Consider the following 23,336-nt stretch of genomic DNA (forward strand, 5'->3'; position numbering starts at 1 on the left):
GAGCCACGGGGGCACCCGGATATGGGAAAAACCCAAATATGGTGTAGGTTAAGTCTACGGACCTGAAAACCCAACTTTCGATCATGGCCTTCCATGAAGGCAACGACAGAGTACTGCATTGGTGCTTCTGTCCATACTCATAATATGGTACGCCCCATGGCTTTGTAGCAGTCAGTCTGCACCAGGGAGTGAAATGTGCGCGATTGACGTGCTCCGGGCGCTGAGAAAAGGGTTCGAGCAGCGTCGTCACGGTTAGCAATCGTGGCAATCTCTCCCTGGCTTATCGCAGTCCTGCTGCACCTTGGGGGGATCTGTTACTTGGGATTCGGCAATTAGGCACGACAGCCTCAGCCGCTAACCCATTGCTGGGGTGCCTAGCCCCGCGTTCACAGGCAGCAGCTAATATGTTCCCCTGCCTGGCCAATCACAGCAGCGGGGCCTGAACCCAACCCAGAAAAGCCCAGGTATTCGTGGCAGCTTAACCACCCAAGTCTGCACCATCGTGTTTACCACGTAGGCTTTCTAGCAGGCCCAGCACTGCCACAAGAAACTTTTTACAGGACCAGTATTACAAAACTGGAAGGCCGACGCACTGTGCTGTTCTTTGTTGCGCGCCCGCGGCTTTATCGCTGCTTAGCTGCGTTAGCAACCTCGTGGCTACGAGCACCGCAGGCTTTACCACCCGGGTCAACCAGAAGGCAAACCAGAGCGATAGCCGAAGCGGTCCGGGCTGGCAACAGGCATCAAGTGCTCAAAGCAGGCTTCTATACGGACGCCCGGGCAGGTACCCTAGGGCACTACCCTTTTAAGCCCAGCAATGAGCCCGAAGGCCCACAGACGCCGGGCAAGCACACCAGGCCGCCCCACTCAGTTTGAGTGGGGAGGATAACCAAGGAGTCAATGACAACCTGGCGCATCCGCTTGCGCGGTGATCTGTGGCTGTTTAGTTACACTGTGTTGCCCTTGCGAGCCAGGGGGGCGGGTACCCCCTGCACAGTGCATCCAGCAGGACCACGGGGAGGCCAGCCACAAGATGTAACCACGATTTACGGCCAGCCCGCACCTCCAGATCGGGCTGGCCCACAGGACTCCCGAACCCCTGCGGGCCCCTTTACTCGCCTTACCGTAAGCATGGTAAAATCCTTCTTTCACGTCGGTCCGAGGGCGGTACTTATCCGCATGTCTTATTCCGCCCTCACTCCCGCAAGAGTACTAGCAGACCCGCACGCCTTCTCCATGGGGACGGAGCCCTATTCACCTAGTCCAGTCTGGATTTAGGCAGTCATCAAGGCTTAAGCTGGAGTTCACTGTGTGTTTCATTTAAACAGTCCTTTGACACTCCCGCCATTTAAACCTGCATTGCCTTGACTCTTGTCACTTCGCTATGGTCTGCAGCACTCGGCAAAAACGTTTACGTGCCAGTTGTATTGCGAAGCACACATCTTTCCTGCGAACCTTCGCACATGGACGTCAATATCATTGTTACGTGCAAGCTGGGGCCCGCCTTACGGGTGCGGTACGCCGCCTGGGCAGAGCTGAGAGGCATTGCGCTGGCAATCTGAAGGACTTTTGGCGGCGCGCGACAATTGTTTAATCATTTTTTTGGGAAAAATCAAATATTTTTCAAAACTCCCGGATACGGGTGAGGTCAGATACGGTGCACCCAGATAACTGAGGGTTTACTGTAAGTGCTTTAATTGCATTTCACCTCTGTGCCACCATAACCACTGCAGCTTCCTTTTCATCCCCTGTTGCAAGGAGCTCGTTGTCCAGAACAGCTTGTGATGCATGTTTAACCCGTAAACTGCGCCAGACATCTCAAGATGCTATGAGTTAGACTGTGCCAGACATCTTAAGATGCTATGAGTTAGACTGTGCCAGACATCTTAAGATGACGCATGTTCCAAGGTGGATATTTATATTTCCCGCAATGCCAAAGTAAATTCCAATGAACCTCGTGTGGCATCATCATCCCTCTTTCGCACCATGTTGTCACCATCGTCATATTAGTTGCTATTTAGTAGCCATGGAGAGTAGAATCATGTCATCTACTGATGCCAACCAGCCCCGTAGCTCCTGCGGTCGTGACCGTGGGGGAGGCATGGGAGGTGGTAAAAAGAAAGTATTGGTAAAGAGAAAGATTGTAGTAGACAAATTTGAAAGAGACAGTGATTCAGATTGCCTTCAACCATCAGATTCAGCTGGTCTGAGGAAGCGTGGCAAGCGTGAGCATGCTTCTGGCCCTCAAGGTCACAGACGCGCTGCCAAGTAGCCTACTCAGCCACTGACACTAACAAAATTTTTACCAATGCTAGTAGACCCTGATGAATCACTGTCATCTCTGTCTGATGATCCAGAGTGGCAGAAAGATGAACAAAACGACAGTGGGGGTATAGGAGAAGACTCAGCTAATGAACTGAGTGTGGGATGGGTGTCAGCTGGGATGGGAGAGGATGGGGAAGCAGAGGGAGAACAGGAGCCTCAGAGATGCGAGACAACGTGAACTCCATTCGTCTGGTCTGATGGATCAGACTTTGTGCCAGACATTCATAACTTTGACAGAAATATTGCTGGTGTGACTAATGACTGGCCTCTTGATAATGATGCACAAGAGATTGATTATTTTGAAACATACATTGATGACCAGGTAATGCAGCTTGTCGTGTCACAAACAAACAGCTATTACAAATACACTATGGAGCATGCTACATTCACCCCAAAATCACGGGTTCATCGCTGGTCAGACACAAACATAGAAGAAATTTTTTTTTTTTCCTCTGTTACTGCTGATGCCACATATGAAAAAAACATGTGTTGAGTGATTATTGGAAAATTGATGCCTTGATTCCTACACCAATTTTGGGGAAATTCATGAAAAGAGACAGATTCCTTTTATTGATAAGGTTTCTACATTTCCATGACAATAACAAACGTGATGAAAATGATCGTCTGTGGAAGGTTAGAAGAGTATTTACCATGATTACTAAGAAGCACAGACAATTCTTTTATCTTTTATGCAAGGTTGTTATAGATGAAAGCATGGTGTTGTTCAAGGGGAGACTTGTATTAAAACAGTATATACAGTAAAACCCCTATTATCCGAAATGGAAGGGGGGAAGCCTCTTTCGGATAAGCCAATTTTTCGGATAATCCGGATTTATGGCCGCCATTTTGATCGTCGGCATTGTGTTCTGCTGTATGGTAAGGACGACTTTCTTCCTTTTCCCGGTTTCTTTCGGCATGGTGATGTAGAAAGAAGTGAGGTCGAAGCACAGGTAGGACGCGATGCGACTGCCCAGTGTGAAGTGTGTGACGCGACTGCCGCCGACTGACGATGTAAACAATGAAACCAAACAAACACACGCTACGCTAAACAAAGTAGTACGCTTAAAACATGTGATGTAAATGTTTTATTGTATGTTTGTCTGTGTGTCTCCTTGTCTGGACCAGTGTATGTTGATACTTGTGAGCGTTGCAGATCTGAATTGTGAATGTTGCAGAGTGCGATTGTGAATGGTTGTGCAAGCTTGCAAGTGTGACCTTGATGCATCGTGCAGGTGGAGACACAACTCGTATGTTGGAAGGGGAATGTGGCATGGAGTGGAGAGGGGAGTCGTGTTTGTGTCGTTGTCTTGAGAGTACGGTGTGAGAGTAGTCGTGCAGTAGTTTGTTCGTTCGCCGCACCTACGTCCTTGCTGGGGCGAAGGTGCGGACGTGGTGTTGTTAAGAGTTTGTTTAATGTTTTTTGTCTAATACATTGATCTATTCGTTACAAGCTATTTCGGCAATACGTATTAGAAAGCATATTCATTTTAACTGTTCTTATCAATTTTAAATGTGTTAATATAGTACATATGTAGTTACTTTTATCTATTTTTGATGTTTTATAACGTTTTAGTATAGAAAAAAAAAAAATTTAATTGCATTATCCAGATCAATTTCGGATAATCCGGTTTTTCGGATAATCCGCTTTCGGATAATCGGGGTTTTACTGTACCTTCAAAAAGGCATAGGTTCGGTATCAAATTCTTTATCCTTTGTGACTGCGAAACAGGGATAGTTTTAGATGCAATAGTGTATACTGGCACCCCTGTTGACATTCCACAAGGTGACCCTTTGGGAGTATCTGGCACAGTTGTGAAGAAAATGATGGAAAGGTACATGGGTAAGGGACACATCCTATATACCGATAACTGGTACACTAGCCCTAGTCTGTGTCAGTATTTACTGGAAAATATGACTGGGTCATGTGGCACAGTACGTAAGAACAGGAAACAATGTAGCCTACCAGCTTTTGGAGAAATAAGGGACAGTGTCAGGTACAGCTCGAGGACAACGTCAGTCACATGGTCCTGACAGACTCCTGTGTAAGGACAACCTCACCAGACACAAGTTAGAATATTTACCGGACACAGAAAAAGGACGCAAACAACAGACGGTGTCATGTATGTACCTCTACAAACAAACGTGAGAGGTCAAGAAAAATGGTGGTGACTATGTGCGCAGAATGTCAAGTACCAACGTGTGCTGTACCTTGTTTCACTGAGAACCACACACTGAAAGAATACTGAAAAGCACAGTGTGAGGTAGACTGTAAATAGTTTAGGGTAAGGGAAAATAAAATAGGTGATCTGAAAGGTGAATGTGCTAAAAAAAATAATACAAGCAAATGTTACAGGAAATTGACAAAGTGATGTTTCCAGTGATTTACTTCGTATGTTGTAAATGGAATGAATAATCAGTTGCAAGATAATGTTCAGACGTGACTGTGCCGTGTGTCATCTCCCCTTTGCCACCATCCTATATACCCCGTCACTACCAGCGTTCCCAAGGTCGCATCATATCCGCGACCTTTATCCAGCCATCATTGCCACATTAGGTGAATTAATATTATTTTTTTTACACTATTCGGTGTTCAACATGTCCCTCTTGGGTGTTGTAATACTAAAAATTGTTTTCCAGCAGGTTAATTTTTTGCCATTTATTGCGCACCCAGGAGCTATTCCCGAATCTCAATTGAGCAGTTTATGGGTTAAATGTCGTCAGGAAGATCAACGGACGCCATTTTGTTGCCAAACCAGCTAGTAAATGTCGTCACTCACTGGCAGCAAAATGGCATCCGTTGATCTTCCTAACGACGTTTACTAGCTGATCTGGCAGCAAAATGGCGTCCGTTGATCTTCCTAACGACGTTTACTAGCTGATCTGGCAGCAAAATGGCGTCTGCTGATCTTCCTGACGACGTTTAAACATGCATCACTAGCTGTCCTGGCCGACGAGCTCCTTGCAACAGAGGATGAAAAGGAAGCTGCTGTGGTTATGGTGGCACAGAGAGGTGAAATGTAATGGAAGCACTTTTATGTGTTTGTTTGGGCCGCCATATTTGTTGATGACGTCATCACAGCATGGAGGCGCTCCACCTCTCCTGAGAGGACCCCGGCGGCCCGAGTCACTCTCTCAAACGCTGGCAGCTACCCCCGCATGCATGGAGCCTTATCTTGACGAATCTCTGTGGAAGGGGTAAAATGGTGACGGGCGAAAAAATGTGTATGTATCTTCCCCATACGTGAGTGTAGGTGCAGGTGGGGAAAAATAGTGGTAGGCGGGAAACAATGAATTTTCCCCGTATGTGAGCACAGGTGGGATAAAATGGTGGCTAGCCAGTACCAAATTGTATTTTCCCCATACGTACTGAGTGAAAAAGTGGGTGTTGGCGGTGGCCGAGTGGATAAGGTGGTGAGCGTGGGGTCGGACTGAACAACATCATAAGGCAGATAATGACTACCAGTGCACTCGGGCCAGAACGAACGAAAAAAAAATAAAAAATAAATAAATAAATTGGGTGTGGGTTTGGCAAAAAGGCAAGGGCGAGAACCAAACTGTGTTTTCTCCATAGGTTTAGTTATTCCTATGACACGGTTTCCTATGGCGCGGCCGTTGCTCAGAGCCAATTAACCGCGCCATACGCGACTCGACTGTATTTTGTCATCTTGTGGTTCATTGAATCGTGATTCCTTTGTAAAAACTTGCTGGAACCTCTTGTTTAGCAGCTCAGTCAGGTCTTTAGGATCTTCAATTATCTTATTTCCATTTTCAGTCTTTCTATTCTTTCCCTTGGTTTGATTTTTCCATTTATGAATCTATAAAACAGTTTAGGTTCTTCCTTGCACTTTTCGACAATATCCTTTTCATATCCTTTCTCTTCTTCTCTCCTTATTTTCATGTATTAATTTCTTGCTATCTTAAAATTTTCTTTATTCCTTTGATTCTTATTTCCTTTCAATCTCTTCCACACTTTGTCTCATTTTTCCTTTGCAACTGCACATTTTCCATGAAACCAATCCTTTTTCTTTGGGTTTATATAATGGTACATACTTCATCACTCCTGTTTCATACTCCTCCATAAAAATGTACTTTTCCTGCACCTCGCTTTTTCTCCTCAACTTTTCCCAGTCTAGCTCACCATAGTATTTCTTAAGAATTTCCATGTCTGCCTTCCTATAGTTTCGCCTGTCTTTTTTAATGTGATTCGTCCCCGTCAGTGCCTTCCTCCTGTTTCTATCTCTATTATCATGTGGTCACTCTTTCCCAGGAGGCATCCATACCTTAATCCATTCAACAAGTGCATTCCCTTTGTTAACACCAGGTCCAGTCTCGCCGGTTCGTCTTCACTTCTGTATCTCGTGTTTTCCTTCACCCATTACATCATCAAGTTCTCCATCGTCAATCTTAAAAATCTTCCCCCCATGCCGTTTCACTACCTCCCCTTTCAAATATTTCCTAATTTGCCTCCTTACAGTTAAAATCTCCAACTAACAAGACTCTTTTGTTTGCTTTGATTAATCTGGTATCTTCAATCATGGTCTCATATTCCTCTTTATCCTTGAGTTAGTTCTTGGTTGCCATTATCGTCATCATTTCTCTGTTTTTGTTCTCCATATTTACACTCACTATTTCTGCCTTTCCTTCTCCATATATTAATGATTTCACTAATACCTCCTTCCTTGTCATTATCACCACTCCTCCACCACCTTTACCCTTTCTATCCTTCCTCCATACATTGTAATTATAATCAAACACCATTTGAATGACCTCATTCAGCTTGTTTCCGTTAAGCATACAATCTTGGGCTCTTCTTCCTTTAAGTAATTTGTAGTACCAGTTTTCTAGGTATCATCCCGTCTACATTCGTATACATCACACTTAGTCCCTTTTCTGTTTCAATCTTATCTAGCTTCTATTCTCTTTTGGCTTTTCCCTTAACCCGGTAGCAGCAGGGATCATGATTCTTAACTCTTTCATTGATAAACGCTTGCAGCGGGCATTAGGCGTATTTGCTGGTGGCGCTCCCGCAATCTCCCACATGAGAGTGTTCCAACACTAATTCTCACAACACAGGATTGCCAATTGAGTGGATTCTTCACTAAAAATGGTGGAAAATCATATCAGCGCAGCAGTAACTGATGGATGTTCTTGCCCAATATAGCGGCATTTTGCTTCACCTATCACCTGACTGATTGTTTGACCAAATAGTTGTAAATATTGCAGTTGGCACAGAATCTGAAGAAAAGATGTCCACAGTTCCTCAATATCATCCCCACGCTCTGGCGTAAGTGTTAACATTCAACACTCCTGCATGTACGATACATAACCGACTCCTATAGATCTGGACCTCCTCTTTCCAATGGTGTTTTTGGTTTTTAGCTATGATGAATAGTTTTTGAGGTACAGAGGTTAAAAGAGACCCTCCATTGGGCTCCCCAAGCGCACCTGAGGGGATAGCCTCGTTGCGAGTGCTTAGCAATGAAAGAGTTAATGGTCCCTTTTAACAAGAAAAATGAGAAAAAATCACCCCTCACACAAACCATTTCATAATATATGTCAAATCATTTGTGATCAATTTATGTATCATCTATTTTGGGGGATTAAAATCATGGCACAAATTTGGCCCGTCGCTGCTCCCGGTAGCAGCGACGGGCCAAATTTGTGCCATGATTTAACCCTTTCCTTGCGCGTGGGACGGGACGCGACTATCCCCTCAGGCGCAGTCAGGCAGCCCAATGGGGGGTCTCTTTTAACCTCTGTATCTCAAAAACTATTCATCACAGCTAAAAACCAAAAACACCATTGGAAAGAGGAGGTCCAGATCTATAGGAGTCGGTTATGTATGCCTCTCTTGTGAACGTACATGCATGTTCAGGGAGTGTTGAATGTTAACACTTACATCGGTGCGTGCGGGATGATCAGCCATATTGAGAGAACTGCGGACATCTCTCCTTCAGATTCTGGCAAGGGATATTTAGATATGCAATATTTACAACTATTTGGTCAAAGAATCAGTCAGGTGATAGGTGAAGCTATGCAAAAATGCCACTATATTGGGCAAGAACATCCATCAGTTACTTGTCCGTCGATTTGCCGCGCTGGGCTGATATGATTTTCCACCAAATTTAGTGAAGAATCCACTCAATTGGCAATCCTGTGTTGTGAGAATTAGTGTTGGAACACTTTCATACACAGGAGATTTGAGTGCGGGTGGAGCTTGCAGTGAGCGTTTAGCCCCACCAGCAAATACGCCTAACGCTCGCTGCGAGCGTTTAGCAATGAAAGGGTTAAAAACTGTGCCTCCGTGCTGACACCCTGCCTGGTCAAACTCTTTCATACTTAGCCTACGGAATTTGACCATCATCATCATCATCGATTAACGTCCATTTATTCCCTATGGTGGGGTTGGACGGGATATAAGCCTCCTCCACTGTTGCCGGTCCATAGCCATTTCTTTCATGATGTTCAGCATCCATATCAAAGAAAATGATTTCCTGTTTCATGATTAGCCTGTTACACTTATCCATATCTAAGAAATATACTTTCTTTTTTCATGTTTAGCCTTCGCAATTGATCCATATCAAAGAAAATACTTTCCTCTTCCATGCTTAGCCTACGATATGTGTATATATATATATATATATATATATATATATATATATATATATATATATATATATATATATATATATATATATATATATATATATATATATATATATATATATATATCATACAGGGGGGTTGTCTAATATGCAAGAATATGGGCGGTTCAAAGCCTCGCATATCACAAATTCGCATATTAGGAACCTTAAAAAGCATGTAAATACTGGTATATGGGTGTCAGCCACATTTTTTTAACTTAGTTTCCAATGTAATAAACTGCTTTTGAGTTCTTTGGAGGCACCATAATAACAACAACAGCAACAACAATAGCCCACAGGCTAGCTTGCACACAGCACAGACACAGCTTGTGAGAGCAATGGCTGCTTTAGACGTACTGATGAAGAGAACACGTGGAGCCGTCTCACAGAGTAGAGTTGCCAGATTGCCATTATTTATTTCCTTCCTTCGGGAAGTGAGTAACAGCAAGTTCATTATTTGGTAGGAAATGGATGTTAGCGAAGTCGAACATGAAATGAATGAAAAAAAACCTTTTCTCTTACTACCGAGTCAAGTCACCACTCCCCCGTGCTCCACCCCCCAAGGGGGGGAGGGAGGGAGGAAGGAGGTCGCATATGAGGTGGTTCGATATCCCAAGTCATATCAGGCGACCTGTATATATATATATAAATATATATATATATATATATATATATATATATATATATATATATATATATATATATATATATATATATATATATATATATATATATATTTTTAACATCTACGCCGATAGCACCGGTAGGCTTGCTTAATTAAGGGGCCTGGATGGTATTCGGCCCCAGCCCGTCATGGCACAGGCAAGTGTTTATAGTGGCGCCATCTTCTCTTGGTTCATGATGCCCCCAGGAACTCGTTCTTGATTCACTTGGACGGTTTCCTCCAGAGTCTGGGTTGATGGGCAAGACGATGATAGTTTCCAAGCATCGGTGAGTGGCGAAAAATTACCCTCATGCGGCCCAAATCCTTAATCAACCCCAACTTCAGTGACTATGGTTGGTATTGTCAGATGCTCCCACCCCTCACACCAACTATTTCCAAAGGCCAAAAAGGAGGTTAATCGAGTTTTAATGAGTGTTCTTTTAGGTTCACGATACAGAAGAAGGCTCAGACTACCACCAGGGTCATAAAAGTACCCCTGGAAATGCTCCAAACTCCCACGAAAGACTAGTAAATTACTTGTTCTTGGGCGCAGAAATTTTTAAAAATATGGCCCTATGGAAAAGAGGAGCACCGGAGGCAGCATGGGCCTAACAGGCTGGGGTCATCCACCCAAGGGGGCTTCGTGGTGCAGTGGTTAGCACACTCGGCTCGCAACCGAGAGCCTGGGTTCGATTCCTGGGCGGAGTGGAAAAATTTGGGCGGCTTTTCCGATACCCTACGCTCCTGTCCACCCAGCAGTGAATGGGTACCAGGTATTAATCGGGAGTTGTGTCCCATCTCCTGGGATCTGTTCCCTTCTATAATTCCTTCCCCTTCTGTCTCTCTCCGGCATATGACCACAGATGTTGCGCCGACTAAACCAAATTTTCCAACTTTTTCATCCACCCGACATCTTGAGAGAACCTACTGCCGCTAAAGGAAGAACTTAAAACAAAGATAGAAAAGGAAGCAAGGTAGAAGCTAGTTAGAGGGAAGGGAGGAGCTAATGAGGCAAAAAGACCTTGACTACATTGTACAAAAGAGGCTGTAAGAATGAAGTTCCTCCACACACACGAGATGCATACTCTACAATAGGGGGGACCAGGCCCTTTAATATATGTAGTCAGCATCTGGCAGGGGGGAAAGGAGATAGATGTGCTACAGGTAACTCTCGATTTACGCGAGTTTGGTTAACGCGTTTTTTAAATAACGCGGGGTCCAAAATCCAAATAAATATTTAATTTACAAGTTGTTTTCACTTATACGCAATATTTTATGGAGTGGCTACCAGATGTCTCACGCAATTGGACTCACACGGCGCCGCGGCCACACAGCTGAGCTCAGTTCTTCCCGCGCGCCACTTGAACAACAATCCAGTACCCACGCTGCCACGCTACTCAACAACAACACCCTCTCTACTGTGCTACCATGAGGGGAAGGGCAGCCAGAGAAAGAACCACGAGAGGGAGAGGAGTCAGAGTGATACAGTAGGCAATAAAGATACAAACCTACCTCTTGTTTGATTTACGTGACCTCTTCAAGGACACAATACTCGCGTAAATCGAGTTACCTGTATTCATGTTGTTGTCCAAACCTCCAAAAGCTTTGCTATAATAACATGAACAGCCTTGGTCCACTTAGATAAATGTAGTTTGACACAGATTTTAAATGACTTAAGTTTTGCAACTAGCAGAAAATTACTACTGCAAAAAGGAGTATGGCTTCATACTTACATTGCCTTTTCTGCATTTCTAGCCTGCAAAATAGAAACCAAAATTAGCTAAAATTCTGAAAGGATGGTGAGGTTTCAGTTTCAACAAACCTTAACCCGGTAGCAGCGACGGGCCAAATTTGTGCCATGATATAACCCCCCCAAAAAAAGATGATACATAATCTGATCACAGTTGCTTTGATATATATATATTATGAAGTGGTTTGTGTGAGGGGTGATTTTTTCTCATTTTTCTCGCTTCGAGGGACCATTAAGAAACATGATCCCTGCTGCTACCAGGTTAATTATCAGATGCAAAACATCCAACTTTCTTAAAAAATATAAAAAATCCTAAATGTCATACGGTATATCTAACTACAGTGGCAGCCATGGGAGATTCACAGATGCTAAATGAGAGGAAATTTCAAATACTTGAAGTGCATTTTTTTTTTTTTTACAACAAAGGAGACAGCTCAAGGGCACACAAAAAAAGGAAACTAAAAAAAATAAAGCCCACTACTCACTGCTCCTAAAAAAAGAATCCAAAGAGGTGGCCGAAAGAGAGGTTAATTTTGGGAGGAGAGGTGTCCTGATACCCTCTTGAAAGAGTTCAAGTCGTAGGCAGGAGGAAATACAGATGAAGGAAGATTGTTCCAGAGTTTACCAGCGTGAGGGATGAAAGAGTGAAGATGCTGGTTAACTCTTGCATAAGGGGTTGGACAGCATAGGGATGAGCATGAGTAGAAAGTCGTGTGCAGCGGGGCCGCGTGAGGGGGGGGAGGCATGCAGTTAGCAAGTTCAGAAGAGCAGTCAGCATGAAAACAGCGATAGAAGATAGAACACATGTTTACACAGGTACTATCAGCGTTGCCAAATTATCGTACTCATCGCTTTGCATTTTCGTAGTTTCTGACCGATAACTATGGCAAAAAACACAAACCTCAATAAATAAGTTTTAATGCTACCATTGATGAATTTGTCATTATTTGTGTAGGTACGAAAGTTTGAGGCTTAAAAATGATAAATACGTTGTGGTGAATACGATAATCTGGCAACGCTGGGTACTATACACTTGGAGATACATCCCTGCCTACAAGTATCCCACAAACATTTGGTGTGCATAGTTAACTAAAGGAGAGACATATCCACATCTTTCCATCTTATTGCAGATTTTTCCAACTCTACCTGTCAGGGCTTCCACCAATGAGCGATTTTTTAGTGTCCTTAAATTGCTTAAAACATACATACCTTAGGAACACAATAACATAAATCATGATCAGCGACAATGACCTAAATTTTGATCATGATTAAGTCCTTGATGAATTTGCACCCCCACCTCCTCTCTCTCTCTCTCTCTCTCCATGCCAGTAAAGTAAACATATACAATTTTACTGTATATATTATTCTAGTGTTTGCCCATACTCACCCCTCGCAACCAAAATTGGCTAGGGGGCCTTAGAGACTGCGGCTGTAAACATGAAATGCGTCGCAACTTCTACATAGTTTTTGAGTTATGAGGGGTTGAAAAATACCCTAGATGTAAGGAAACTCCTTATATTTACCTGGATGTAGGGAAATTACATACATTCTGGGATTTTTTTACCACGTACAGAAACCATGCAATTTCAATCAATCTCCATACCAAAGGGGGGGGCGAGGGGGGCGAAGCTACTAATGAAGCATCTAAACGGTAAGTAATTTCTGTCATAAGAATCTTCCAGCCATCATATTCGACTATGTATTCACTTACTGGTATCACGTACGAGGGCGTGAAGCAGGTTCAAATGCAGGTTACTTGAGTTCAAAAAATTTCCATTCGAATTCATGGGCCGGATTCACAAAACATTAGAGCATAGTTTTCGGCCTCAACAAAATTGCAATTCACAAAGCTCTGAACTTTTTTTTTTCTTTTCACTTTTTTTTTTAATCAACAAAATTTGACCAAGAGAAGTGTCGAGATGCCGTTTAAAAGCATTAACAGAATTCACTACGACAACTGATTCAGGTAAATTATTCCAAATGCTAATGACCCGCACCGAGAAGGGATCATGGTGTTCTACCTCGTCACGTAGTGTGCGTAACGTGTGGACGTGACTGCACTTATCGTCGTAATGGCTAATGTTGAAGACGGGGATGTAGGCACCTCTTTCAAAGTTAACACTTACATTATTGAGTAAATATGTAGATTCACTACGCGCCTCCAATATTGCCCCCACCAGAATAATAACCTTTCCCAAGTCTCACATACTCTTGTACTTCTCTACACCTTTACACCCTCAAATTAAAAAAAATTGAATTTCGAATTAAAAAGTTGTTTCAAGTTAAAAAAAGTTGAATTTCAACTTTAAAAAGTTGAATTTCATATTAAAAAAGTTGAAGTTCAAATCAAAAAAAGTTGAAATACAAATTTGAAAAGTTGAATTTCAAATTAAAAAGTTGAAATGCAAATTTGCAAATGACTTGCACTTCATCTATTAATTTGAACTCAAACTTTTTTTTATTTCAACTCCAACTTTTTAAATTTCAAATTCAATTTTTAATTTGAACTTCAACTTTTAAATTTGAACTTCAACTCTTTCAATTTGAAATTCAACTTTTTTAATTTGAAATTCAACTTCTTTAATTTGAATTTCAACTTTTTTGATATGAACTTCAACTTTTTAAATTTGAAATTCAACTTTTTAATTTTGAAATTCACTTTATTTAACTTGAAATTCTATTTTTTTAATTTGAAATTCAATTTTTTTAATTTGAGGGTGAAAAGGTGTAGTTTTACCGGCGAATCATACATGTGGGGGGAGGGTCCAGGGGGGGTGCAGGAGTTAAAAAGGTAAAGGTAAAGTTGGGGGCATACGCTGTAGCAGCGCGTGGCCTTGGTGCTCATCTCCGTAACATTGGCCCTTGAGCCTGTGGTGGGAGGGAGCCCATTACCCCGGGACACAGGGCCAGTGTGACATCCAGGTTACCACAGTTTACCTTCCCCAGGTTTCCCCAGGTACCCATTTATCGACCAGCCTGAGAGGGAGGATGAACAGCTGGGTGAGCTGCACGCCGACTGCCCGGGCCGGGATTCGAACCCGGGCCCGCGGAGTAGAAGCCAGGCACGCTGACCACTAGACCACGGAGGCATGTAGGGGTTAGAGTAGTTTAAATACGCTCCCCCACCCAAAAGAACCAATTTCCGGCACATCATACATGTGGGGAGGTCCAGGGGGGGGGGTATGGGGGAGGGGTTCAAGGGCGGCGAAGCCCCCCCGTTAGTTAGGTTATGTAAAGTTCGGTTAGAGTAGTGTAAATACGCTCCCCCACCCAAAAGAACCAATTTCCGGAACATCACACATGTCGGGGGGTCCATGGGGGGCGCAGGGGGCTCAAGGGGGGTTCGGTTAGAGTAGTTCCCCCTTTCCCAACCCTGGGATCGCGACCCCATGTGGGGTCACCAGGCGCTTTTCCGGGGGTGGACATCAAAATATCAAACGTGGTGTTTTTGTTACAACACATAAACAACTAAACTAATGGGGTCGCGGTCATGTCTAGAGGTGCATGATTGGGGTCGCCTGAAAATAAGGTTGGGAACCACTGGAGTAGTTTAAATATAATCCCCACCTAAAAGAAACGATTTATCCCTTTTCCTTTAGCTACTTCTAAGTACTTGCACCTTCATATTATGGTTGAGGGACATGTATTTCGTTGCTTAACTATAATATGGAGGCGTATTATCGTATTTGGAGGCGCGGAGTCAATCTCCACAATTACTACCTTCAATTACTGGTAACACGAACGCGTGAAGCACATCTTCGAAATGCGGTTAGTCAGGATTCACATGCTCAAACAGGTCAGGCAGGAGGTTTGGGATAACCCACGGCATAACCCGCAGATGTTTCTAGAACACGGCGTTGGACGGATCACGAGTAGCCAGTTGTCTTGCTTTTGTCAGTGGAAAGTTGGAAAGTTTCATTTAGTCAGCACAACATCTGTGGTCATATGCCAGAGAGAGACAGAAGGGGAAGAAATTATAGGAGAAGGGAACAGATCCCAGGAGACAGGACACAACCCCCGATTAATACCTGGTACCCATTCACTGCTGGGTGGACAGGGGTGTGGGGTATCGGAAAAGCTGCCCAAATTTTTCCACTCTGCCCAGGAATCGAACCCGGGCTCTCTCAGTTATGAGCTGAGTGTGCTAACCACTGCACCACGAAGCCCCCTGCTTGTGTCAGTGATAAACAATGAAGATACATCATGTTTGGTGCCACAGACTCTACTAGCAGGACAGAAACCTTGCAATGAGGTGACAATCTATTCAAACCAGTGCAAGCTAGGCTTTGAGTGTGGTGTAGGCGGTTTATGTGGACGCAGCTGGCCACCACTTAACCCGGTAGCAGCAGGCATCATGTTTCTTAACCCTTAAACTGTGGAGGACTAAGTGCCAGATATTTTTCCTTCGCGAGTTAATATTAACATTATAATAAAAAGCGAAAGTATAAATCAAATAGCATGTCATCAATGAGAAAAAAGTAATTTGATGTATTACAGCAATTCAGAGCAAATAATAGGCCTTAAAAATTTGCGCGCTTTCCAAAGTGTGGGGAAAATGTGACACGTCGGGTAGAATGAGGTGGAGCGGGTGGAAGCGGTGGACATCTGCCCGCGTGGCTTCTCTCTCTCTCTCTCTTTTGTTTGTTTTTCATCTCAATGTGTTCTTCTCTCTCTCTCTCTCAATGCGTGTGTATACACGCATTGAGAGAGAGAGAGAGAGAGAGAGAGAGAGAGAGAGAGAGAGAGAGAGAGAGGCCTAACTTATCACCCTCCCTCCTCCCTATGTGTGTGTGTGTGTGTGTGTGTTGAATGGTGTGTGTGTGTGTGTGTGTGTGTGTGTGTGTGTGTGTGTGTTGCATGATAATAACCACAGACATCTCGATCTTGTCCATTTCGCGCGTGATCGTGTCCGACTCCAGTCATTGTCCTGGTCTTACACGTATAGGACACACACACACACACACACACACACAGAGTGTTTGGATGAGTGAAGGAAGGGAGGGAAAGAGGGTGGGATGGAGTGAGTGTGTGTGTGTGTGTTCACACGCCTATCGTATCTTCCTGCCAGCTCACCTTTCTTCTCTCTCTCTCTCTCTCTCTCTCTCAATGCGTGTGTGTCTGTCTTCATGGCCCGCCTTTTTAGCGAAGTAAAAAAAGTAGTACAAAGTATTATGTTGTAAGTGCATGTGTGTGTTTGAGAGAGAGAGAGAGAGAGAGAGAGAGAGAGAGAGAGAGAGAGAGAGAGAGAGAGAGAGAGAGAGAGAGAGAGAGAGAGAGAGAGAGAGAGAGAGAGAGAGTTGAAAGTAAGATTTGATGAAACTGCAACCTTTCTCAATCCCATAGTCGCGGTAGCTCCGTTGGTATAATGCTCATTTCCGCCTGGGAAGCTTGTAGTTCAATTCCTTCCTGCTCAGTGTAGGTGGTTAGCAGGTTGTCATTTCAGAGCACAATACATCACTGAGCTACGTACAGCGGCTAATTTTCATAATATCACAAGATATGAAGCTACATCGGTAATATTTTCTCTTGTTCTCTCACCCTGAAGATGTGGATGACAAACCACAGAAAACGACTCAAGCCTGTTCATTTGGTGGTAAGCTATTTTTTTGCTCTCTCTCTCAATCAGGTAATGAACTATAATGATGCAAAAAAATCTGATTTACACCATGGACCAAGACAACCGGGGCTTTCCGCACACACACACACCTGTGTGCAAAGAGGCTTACTGTGATGTATTATATTCAAGTTATAATGAATTACACATGACATAATTCCTTCCTCCAAGTTTCAGCTTTATGTAAACATTCAAAATTTGTAATCTAGTCTGCCTTTACAACCTCCATTTTCTCTTCCACTACCACGTTTTCTATAATGTTTGGGTAGATTACTACCCAGCGGGTCAGGAGAGTTTCCAGGTGCCTCCTACATTTCCATAACCACTCGAATGAGGGCCTTATCGTAGAATTTCAGGCTATGGTGAAGGTATGACTAAGTTTCCAGCGATCACGAGAACACATTTGAAAGGAAGCGCAGCTGGAAAATTCAAAACATACGGCACGAAAATTCATGATTACATAAGCGATCACAGCGTCACGGGATCGGAGAGGCTTGATTATATAAGTGATTGCAGCAGTTTATGGGTTAATGGTCCCTTCAAGCGAGAAAAATGAGAAAAAATTACCCTTCACACAAACCATTACATAATATATATCAAAGCATTTGTGATCAGATTATGTATCATCTATTTTGGGGGGTAAATATCATGGCACAAATTTGGCCCGTCGCTGCTACCGGGTTAACATGACAAGTAGGTTGCATCATCCTGCTCGGAGCTACCCAGCCAGAAGGGGGAATTGGATTCGCTGGGACTAAGCTTGCCCAAATGAATAGACTATAGCTACCTATATCAAACTTTCTTCTTCTTCTTGGGTGTTTTATGGGGCTAGTGACGTCACGCAGCCAGCCACAGCAGTGCCCCGACAAGAACAATGCCACTGAGGCTTTTAACTTGCCTCGCGATAATGAGGAAGCCATTTTTTTGGCCTGGCAGTAATCTCAAGTTGGACGGGAGTTCGAGGCGGGGAAAAGGAAGGGGGGTAGACATGGGACGGTCTCCCTCCTGCGGGGTTCTCGGCTCCTCCAAAGAGACACTCAGGAAGAAACAGTTATCAGTGGGTGGCGCTGTACACACGTCACACACTACACACCCTAGGCGAGGAAACGAGTGGCCTAACTCAACCCACCCACTGCTGCCAAAATGTAATGGGATAGACGGTGCTAATAAAATTTTAGTATTTATTCCCTTTATCACTTCTTCCTCTTTTTGATGTTTTTTCTTCCATTAGATAAACTTTGTTCATTTGAGTGTTTTGAGGTATCATTTGGGTATTATTCTAGTGTTTGCCCATACTCACCCCTTGCAACCAAAATTGGCTAGGGGGCCATTGAGACTGCAGGAAATGCGGCGGTGAACATGAAATGCGTCATAAATGCATAGTTTTTGAGTTATAGAGGGTTGAAAAATACCCTAGATGTAGGGAAATTCCTTACAATTACTCAGAGGTAGGGAAATTTCATACATTCCGGGATTTTTTTACAACGTACAGAAACCACGCAATTTCACTCACTCTCCATACCAAAGAGGGGTTCGAGGGGGGGCGAAGCTTTACAGTATCAAGGTCGTAATGAAGCATCAAAACGGCAAGTAATTTACGTCATGAGAATCTTGCAACCGTCACATATGACTATGTATTCACTTACAGGTAGCACGCACGAACGCATGAAGCAGGTTAGTGACGAAGCTTCTTCGGAGGAGGACGGGTCTGGCAAGGCCGCCGGACCATTTTGGCGTCGTCATTAATGTAAGTAATAGCTAATGTTGAAAAAGGGGACGTAAGCACCTCTGTTAGCTGTTAGGTTGTAAAGTTTGGTTGTGGTACTTTAAGAGAAGGGGGGCTCCAGGGGGGGTGCAGCCCCCCCTTGGTTAGCAGGGAGGTAAAGCCCCCCTGTTAGCAGGTCGTAAAGTTCGGTTGGAGTAGTTTAAATATGCTCCCCCACCCAAATACCCCGACTTCCTGTGGGTCCCCCAAGATCGTTGGGGGAAGGGGCTGGATCTGGATCCGCTACTGCGCCGCCTTCATATTATGGTTGAGGGACATGTATTTTGTTTTTGGTATAATTCTAGTGTTTGCCCATACTCACCCCTCGCAACCAAAATTGGCTAGGGGGCCATTGAGACTTCGGGGAATGTGGTGGTAAACATGAAATGCGTCGCAAATGCAGTTTTTGAGTTATGAGGGGTTGAAAAATACCCTAGATGTAGGGAAATTGCTTACAATTACTTAGATGTAGGGAAATTTCATACATTCCAGGTTTTTTTACAACGTACGGAAACCACGCAAGGTAATTATTGAAAATCACTCCGCACCTCGAAAATACAATATTACGCCTCCATATTGTACTTAAGGGCATATTATACATACGGACGATGTGTTTACATGGCGACGCCATTGCAATATGAGCAGCATTGCCAACGATCCGGTTAGCAATGGTACGCTAGGTTAGCGATGGTACGTTTAGTTAGCGATTAGCCCACGCATGAGACCAGGTGTACCACGCGTGGTTATTATTTTTTTTTAGAACACGCATCTTTACCTAATACTATTTCCGATGGTACGCTAGGTTAGCAATGGTACGCTTAGTTAGCCATTAGCCCACGCATGTGAGACCAGGTCCACCACGCGTGGTTATTTTTTTTTTAGAACACGCACCTTTACCTAATACTATTACCGATGGTACGCTAGGTTAGCGATGGTACGCTTAGTTAGCCATTAGCCCACGCATGTGAGACCAGGTCCACCACGCGTGATTATTTTTTCTTTAGAACACGCACCTTTAAGAGGGGGGGGTCCAGGGGGGGGGGGGGTGCAGCCCCCCCTTGGTTAGCAGGTCATAAAGTTCGGTTGGAGGTTTAAATATGCTCCCCCACCTAAATACCCTGAGTTCACGCAGGTCCCCCAAGATCGTTGGGGGAAGGGGATTAATTCGGCTTCTTTGCTTTTAAGTACTTTGTTTTTTTTTAGCTATGATATATGGAGGTGTATTATCGTATTCTGGAGGCGCGGAGTCAGTATCCACAATCACCTTGTATACTGGGAATACGAGCCCGTGAAGCAGATTCAAAATCCGGTCAGTAAGGATTCACGTGTTCGAACAGCTCAGGCAGGAGGTTCGAGAGCCTGCACTTCCTGCACAACCCGCAGTACTGTTTAAGGCGTGGCGTTGGACGGATCGCGGCTAGCCGGTGGTTTTACTTGTGTCAGTGATAAACAATGAAGATACACTGTGTTTGGTGCCACGGACTCTACTTGGAGGACAGAAACCTTGCGATGAGGTGACAACCTACTAGAGAAGGCATGAGTGTGGTGTAGGCGGCTTATGTGAGCACAGATGGCCTCCGGTGCCACGCCAGAGGGTGAGGTGAGCTTTGTTTGGTGGGTTCACTACGCTTCTCTCCCAAAACAAGCTTGGGGATCCACTGAGTGCGTGGTTTCCGTATGGGAAACACTAAATTTGTCGCAAACGCTTATTTTAGTGGTGGTAGGAGGAAAAATTCCCTAAATTTAGGGAATTTCCCTAGATCTAGGGAGTTTTTATCCCCCCCACTGAAAAAATACGCGAATGTGACGGATTTCGTGTCCCCCACCCGAAACCCCGCATTCCCACCAGGTCCCCAGGCTTGTATGGGGGGGAGGGGGGAGTATGGGCAAACACTAGAATTTTACCTTATTTTTTAACTAGTATGATATATGGAGGTGTATTATCGTATTCTGGAGGCGCGGAGTCAATATCCACAATCACCTTGTATACTGGGAACACGAACCCGTGAAGCAGATTCAAAATGCAGTCAGCTAGGATTCACGTGCTTGAACATCTCGGGCAGTAGGTTCGAGAGCCTGCACTTGCTCTAGAACCCGCAGTATTGTTTAAGGCGTGGCGTTGGACGGATCACGGCTAGCCAGTGGTTTTGCTCGTGTCAGTGATAAACAGTGAAGATACATATGTTTGGTGATACGGACCCTACTAGCAGGACAGAAACCTTGCGATGAGGTGACAACCTACCGGCACCGGTGCTCGAGAGAGGGTACGAGTGTGGTCTAGGCGGTTTATGTGGGCGCAGATGGCCTCCAGCACCGCGCCACACCAGATGGTGAGGTGAGCATTGTTTGGTGGGTTCACTACGCTTCTCTCCCAAAACAAGCTTGGGGATCCAGTGAGAATGCATGGTTTCCGTAAGAGGAACACTAAATTCGTCGCAAACGCTCAATTTAGTGGCATTGGGAGGGATAATCCCTAAATATAGGGAATTTCCCTAGATCTAGGGAATTTATCCACCCCATCCCCACTAAAATAATACGCAATTGCGACAGATTCCTTGTCCCCCACCCGAAACCCCGCATTCCCACAGGTCCCCAAGCTTGTTTTGAGGTTGAGGGGGAAAGTATGGGCAAACACTAGAATTTTACCATCATTTGTTCAGCAAATGAACAATTAACATAATATAACCATGACAGAGGAGGCTACACGGATAATATTCAGGAGGTATGGGCTCTCTCTACCGCCGTTAATACTCACGTTTTCTGCATTATTTCTGTATCAGTATATAGTGTAGACCCTGTTCACTTCCGGAAACCATAAAAATTAAAAAATAAAAATACATAAAAAAAAAAATTATTCCTGGACCCCGAGAGACATACACCCTCCCTTTATCACATACCGCGCATGACTGATTGTCGCAGAAGCAGTGCCACGGCCTCGGGCTGGTTTGCCGTTAAGCAGTACGTAAGTAGTGTTCAACGTACACCAGTCGGGACAATTTTGAAACGACACGAAAACAATAGAAATGATGAGCGACCAATATTTGTATCCTCCAATGATGCGTGACATTTCTATTCTCAGGTTAGGATAGGTTAGGTTAGGTTAGGTTAGGATAGGTTAGGATAGGTTAGGTTAGGTTAGGATAGGTTAGGTTAGGTTAGGATAGGTTAGGTTAGGTTAGGTTAGGTTAGGATAGGTTAGGATAGGTTAGGTTAGGATAGGTTAGGTTAGGTTAGGTTAGGATAGGTTAGGTTAGGCACAAACTATTTTTTTCTGGGTAATTTGTGGTGTTTTTTTCATGTGGAGATGTTTTTTTTCCGGAAATATTAGGATTGTGACTTGATCAAGAAAATTGAAATAGCCCCTTTCCTCATAGTTTCCGTAAAAAAAGACTATCTCCACTTGAAAAAGCACCACATTTTACCTAGAAAAAAATAGTTTGTGCCTGGAAATTCGAGAGCCCACATCTCCTGAATTATTACCGGCTACACTAATCTCCACAATCCCCATGATCAGAAATGAGGTGTCTGAAGAAGGGACATAAGGGTCGGAGCCATTTTTTCTAGTTAGCACAAGGAGAGGCAGACTGCACATCACAAGAACAAAAAACAAGTTGCAAAGGGAAAAAAGCAGCCTTGTATTTAGTGTACCTAGGGTCACTTTCCTCTTGCAACTAATATCTTGTTTTTCCCGAGATGCGTACCCTGCAATTCCCAGCACAAATCTAAAAAATGTTAAATCCCTTACCCCCCTTCTTCCCCAGAGGCCTCAAATAATGACATGACAGACATAACACCCCCCCACTAAGTTATAGCCCTGCCATGTAGACTCACCATTTTGAAGGGAAGCTGGAAGACAAGTGTACTTTTCAACTGTGCCTTTTCCTTTCTCTTGTATTTGAGGCCAGACCAAACTCTGTGACAGCCCCGCGAGTCGAGTCTCTGCTTCTTCTTCAATGTTTTAGGGGCCTGGCTATCGAACAGAAAGCATTGTGTAGCGGGGAAGAGATGAAGAAAGGGATGAGTTACGATACTGGTCAACTCTTGCACTAGTAATCTGGACAGCGCTTCAAGTCCCGTACACAACACCGTGGCTTCTTCTTCTTTTGAACCGTTCCGATTTGTATCGCCTCTCAGGTCTTCTTCTTGAGTGTTTTATGGGGCTAGTTAGGCTGTGGGACCACGGCCTCCAGAGCCCCGTCAGTGGTAGATGCAATCAGGTGTTTAATAAGAGTTTATCGGTCCCCCTTTCCAACCCTCCTCGCGGCGCTGCTGTTCTTGATCTTGATGTCACAGGTGGCTTGGGATTTCTCCCCAGCCCAACGTGGCCAGATTGTCGTACTCAGCCTCTTATAATTACCGACTTCAGGCCCAAAAACTGTCTCCTGGGCCCCAATAACAAGACTCATTTATAGTCATCATTAAAATAGTGAATTCCTGATGTTTCTTGGCAAAAGTTAGGCATCAGAAACCGGTAAATACTATGCTCTGAGTACGATTATCTAGCAAATGTGCCCCAGCCAGGCCTTTGTATCGGCAGCTCCTGTGAAGGAAGAAAAAACAAAAACATACAGAAA

General features: G+C 44.1%; 1 protein-coding gene and 1 non-coding gene across 3 annotated transcripts in view; one reads left to right on the plus strand and one right to left on the minus strand.

The window, feature by feature from the left end:
• LOC127004773 (pre-mRNA-splicing factor ISY1 homolog) overlaps nt 1-23,050 on the minus strand; it is a 70,623-nt gene extending 47,573 nt beyond the window's left edge. For both annotated transcript variants that reach the window (XM_050872880.1, XM_050872881.1), the window contains exons 1-2: nt 22,594-23,050; nt 11,367-11,389 (exon numbers count right to left, since the gene is read on the minus strand). In XM_050872880.1, coding sequence (XP_050728837.1) covers nt 11,367-11,389; nt 22,594-22,596 — 26 coding nt within the window. In that variant the 5' untranslated portion in view covers nt 22,597-23,050. The remainder of the gene's footprint in view (nt 1-11,366; nt 11,390-22,593) is intronic.
• On the plus strand, nt 10,271-10,342 carry Trnaa-cgc (transfer RNA alanine (anticodon CGC)). The gene has a single exon. It is a non-coding gene; the product is annotated as a tRNA-Ala (tRNA).
• Nucleotides 23,051-23,336: the final 286 nt, after the last annotated feature.

The sequence above is a fragment of the Eriocheir sinensis genome, chromosome 29 (assembly GCF_024679095.1).
Source record: "Eriocheir sinensis breed Jianghai 21 chromosome 29, ASM2467909v1, whole genome shotgun sequence".
NCBI lineage: Eukaryota > Metazoa > Arthropoda > Malacostraca > Decapoda > Varunidae > Eriocheir > Eriocheir sinensis.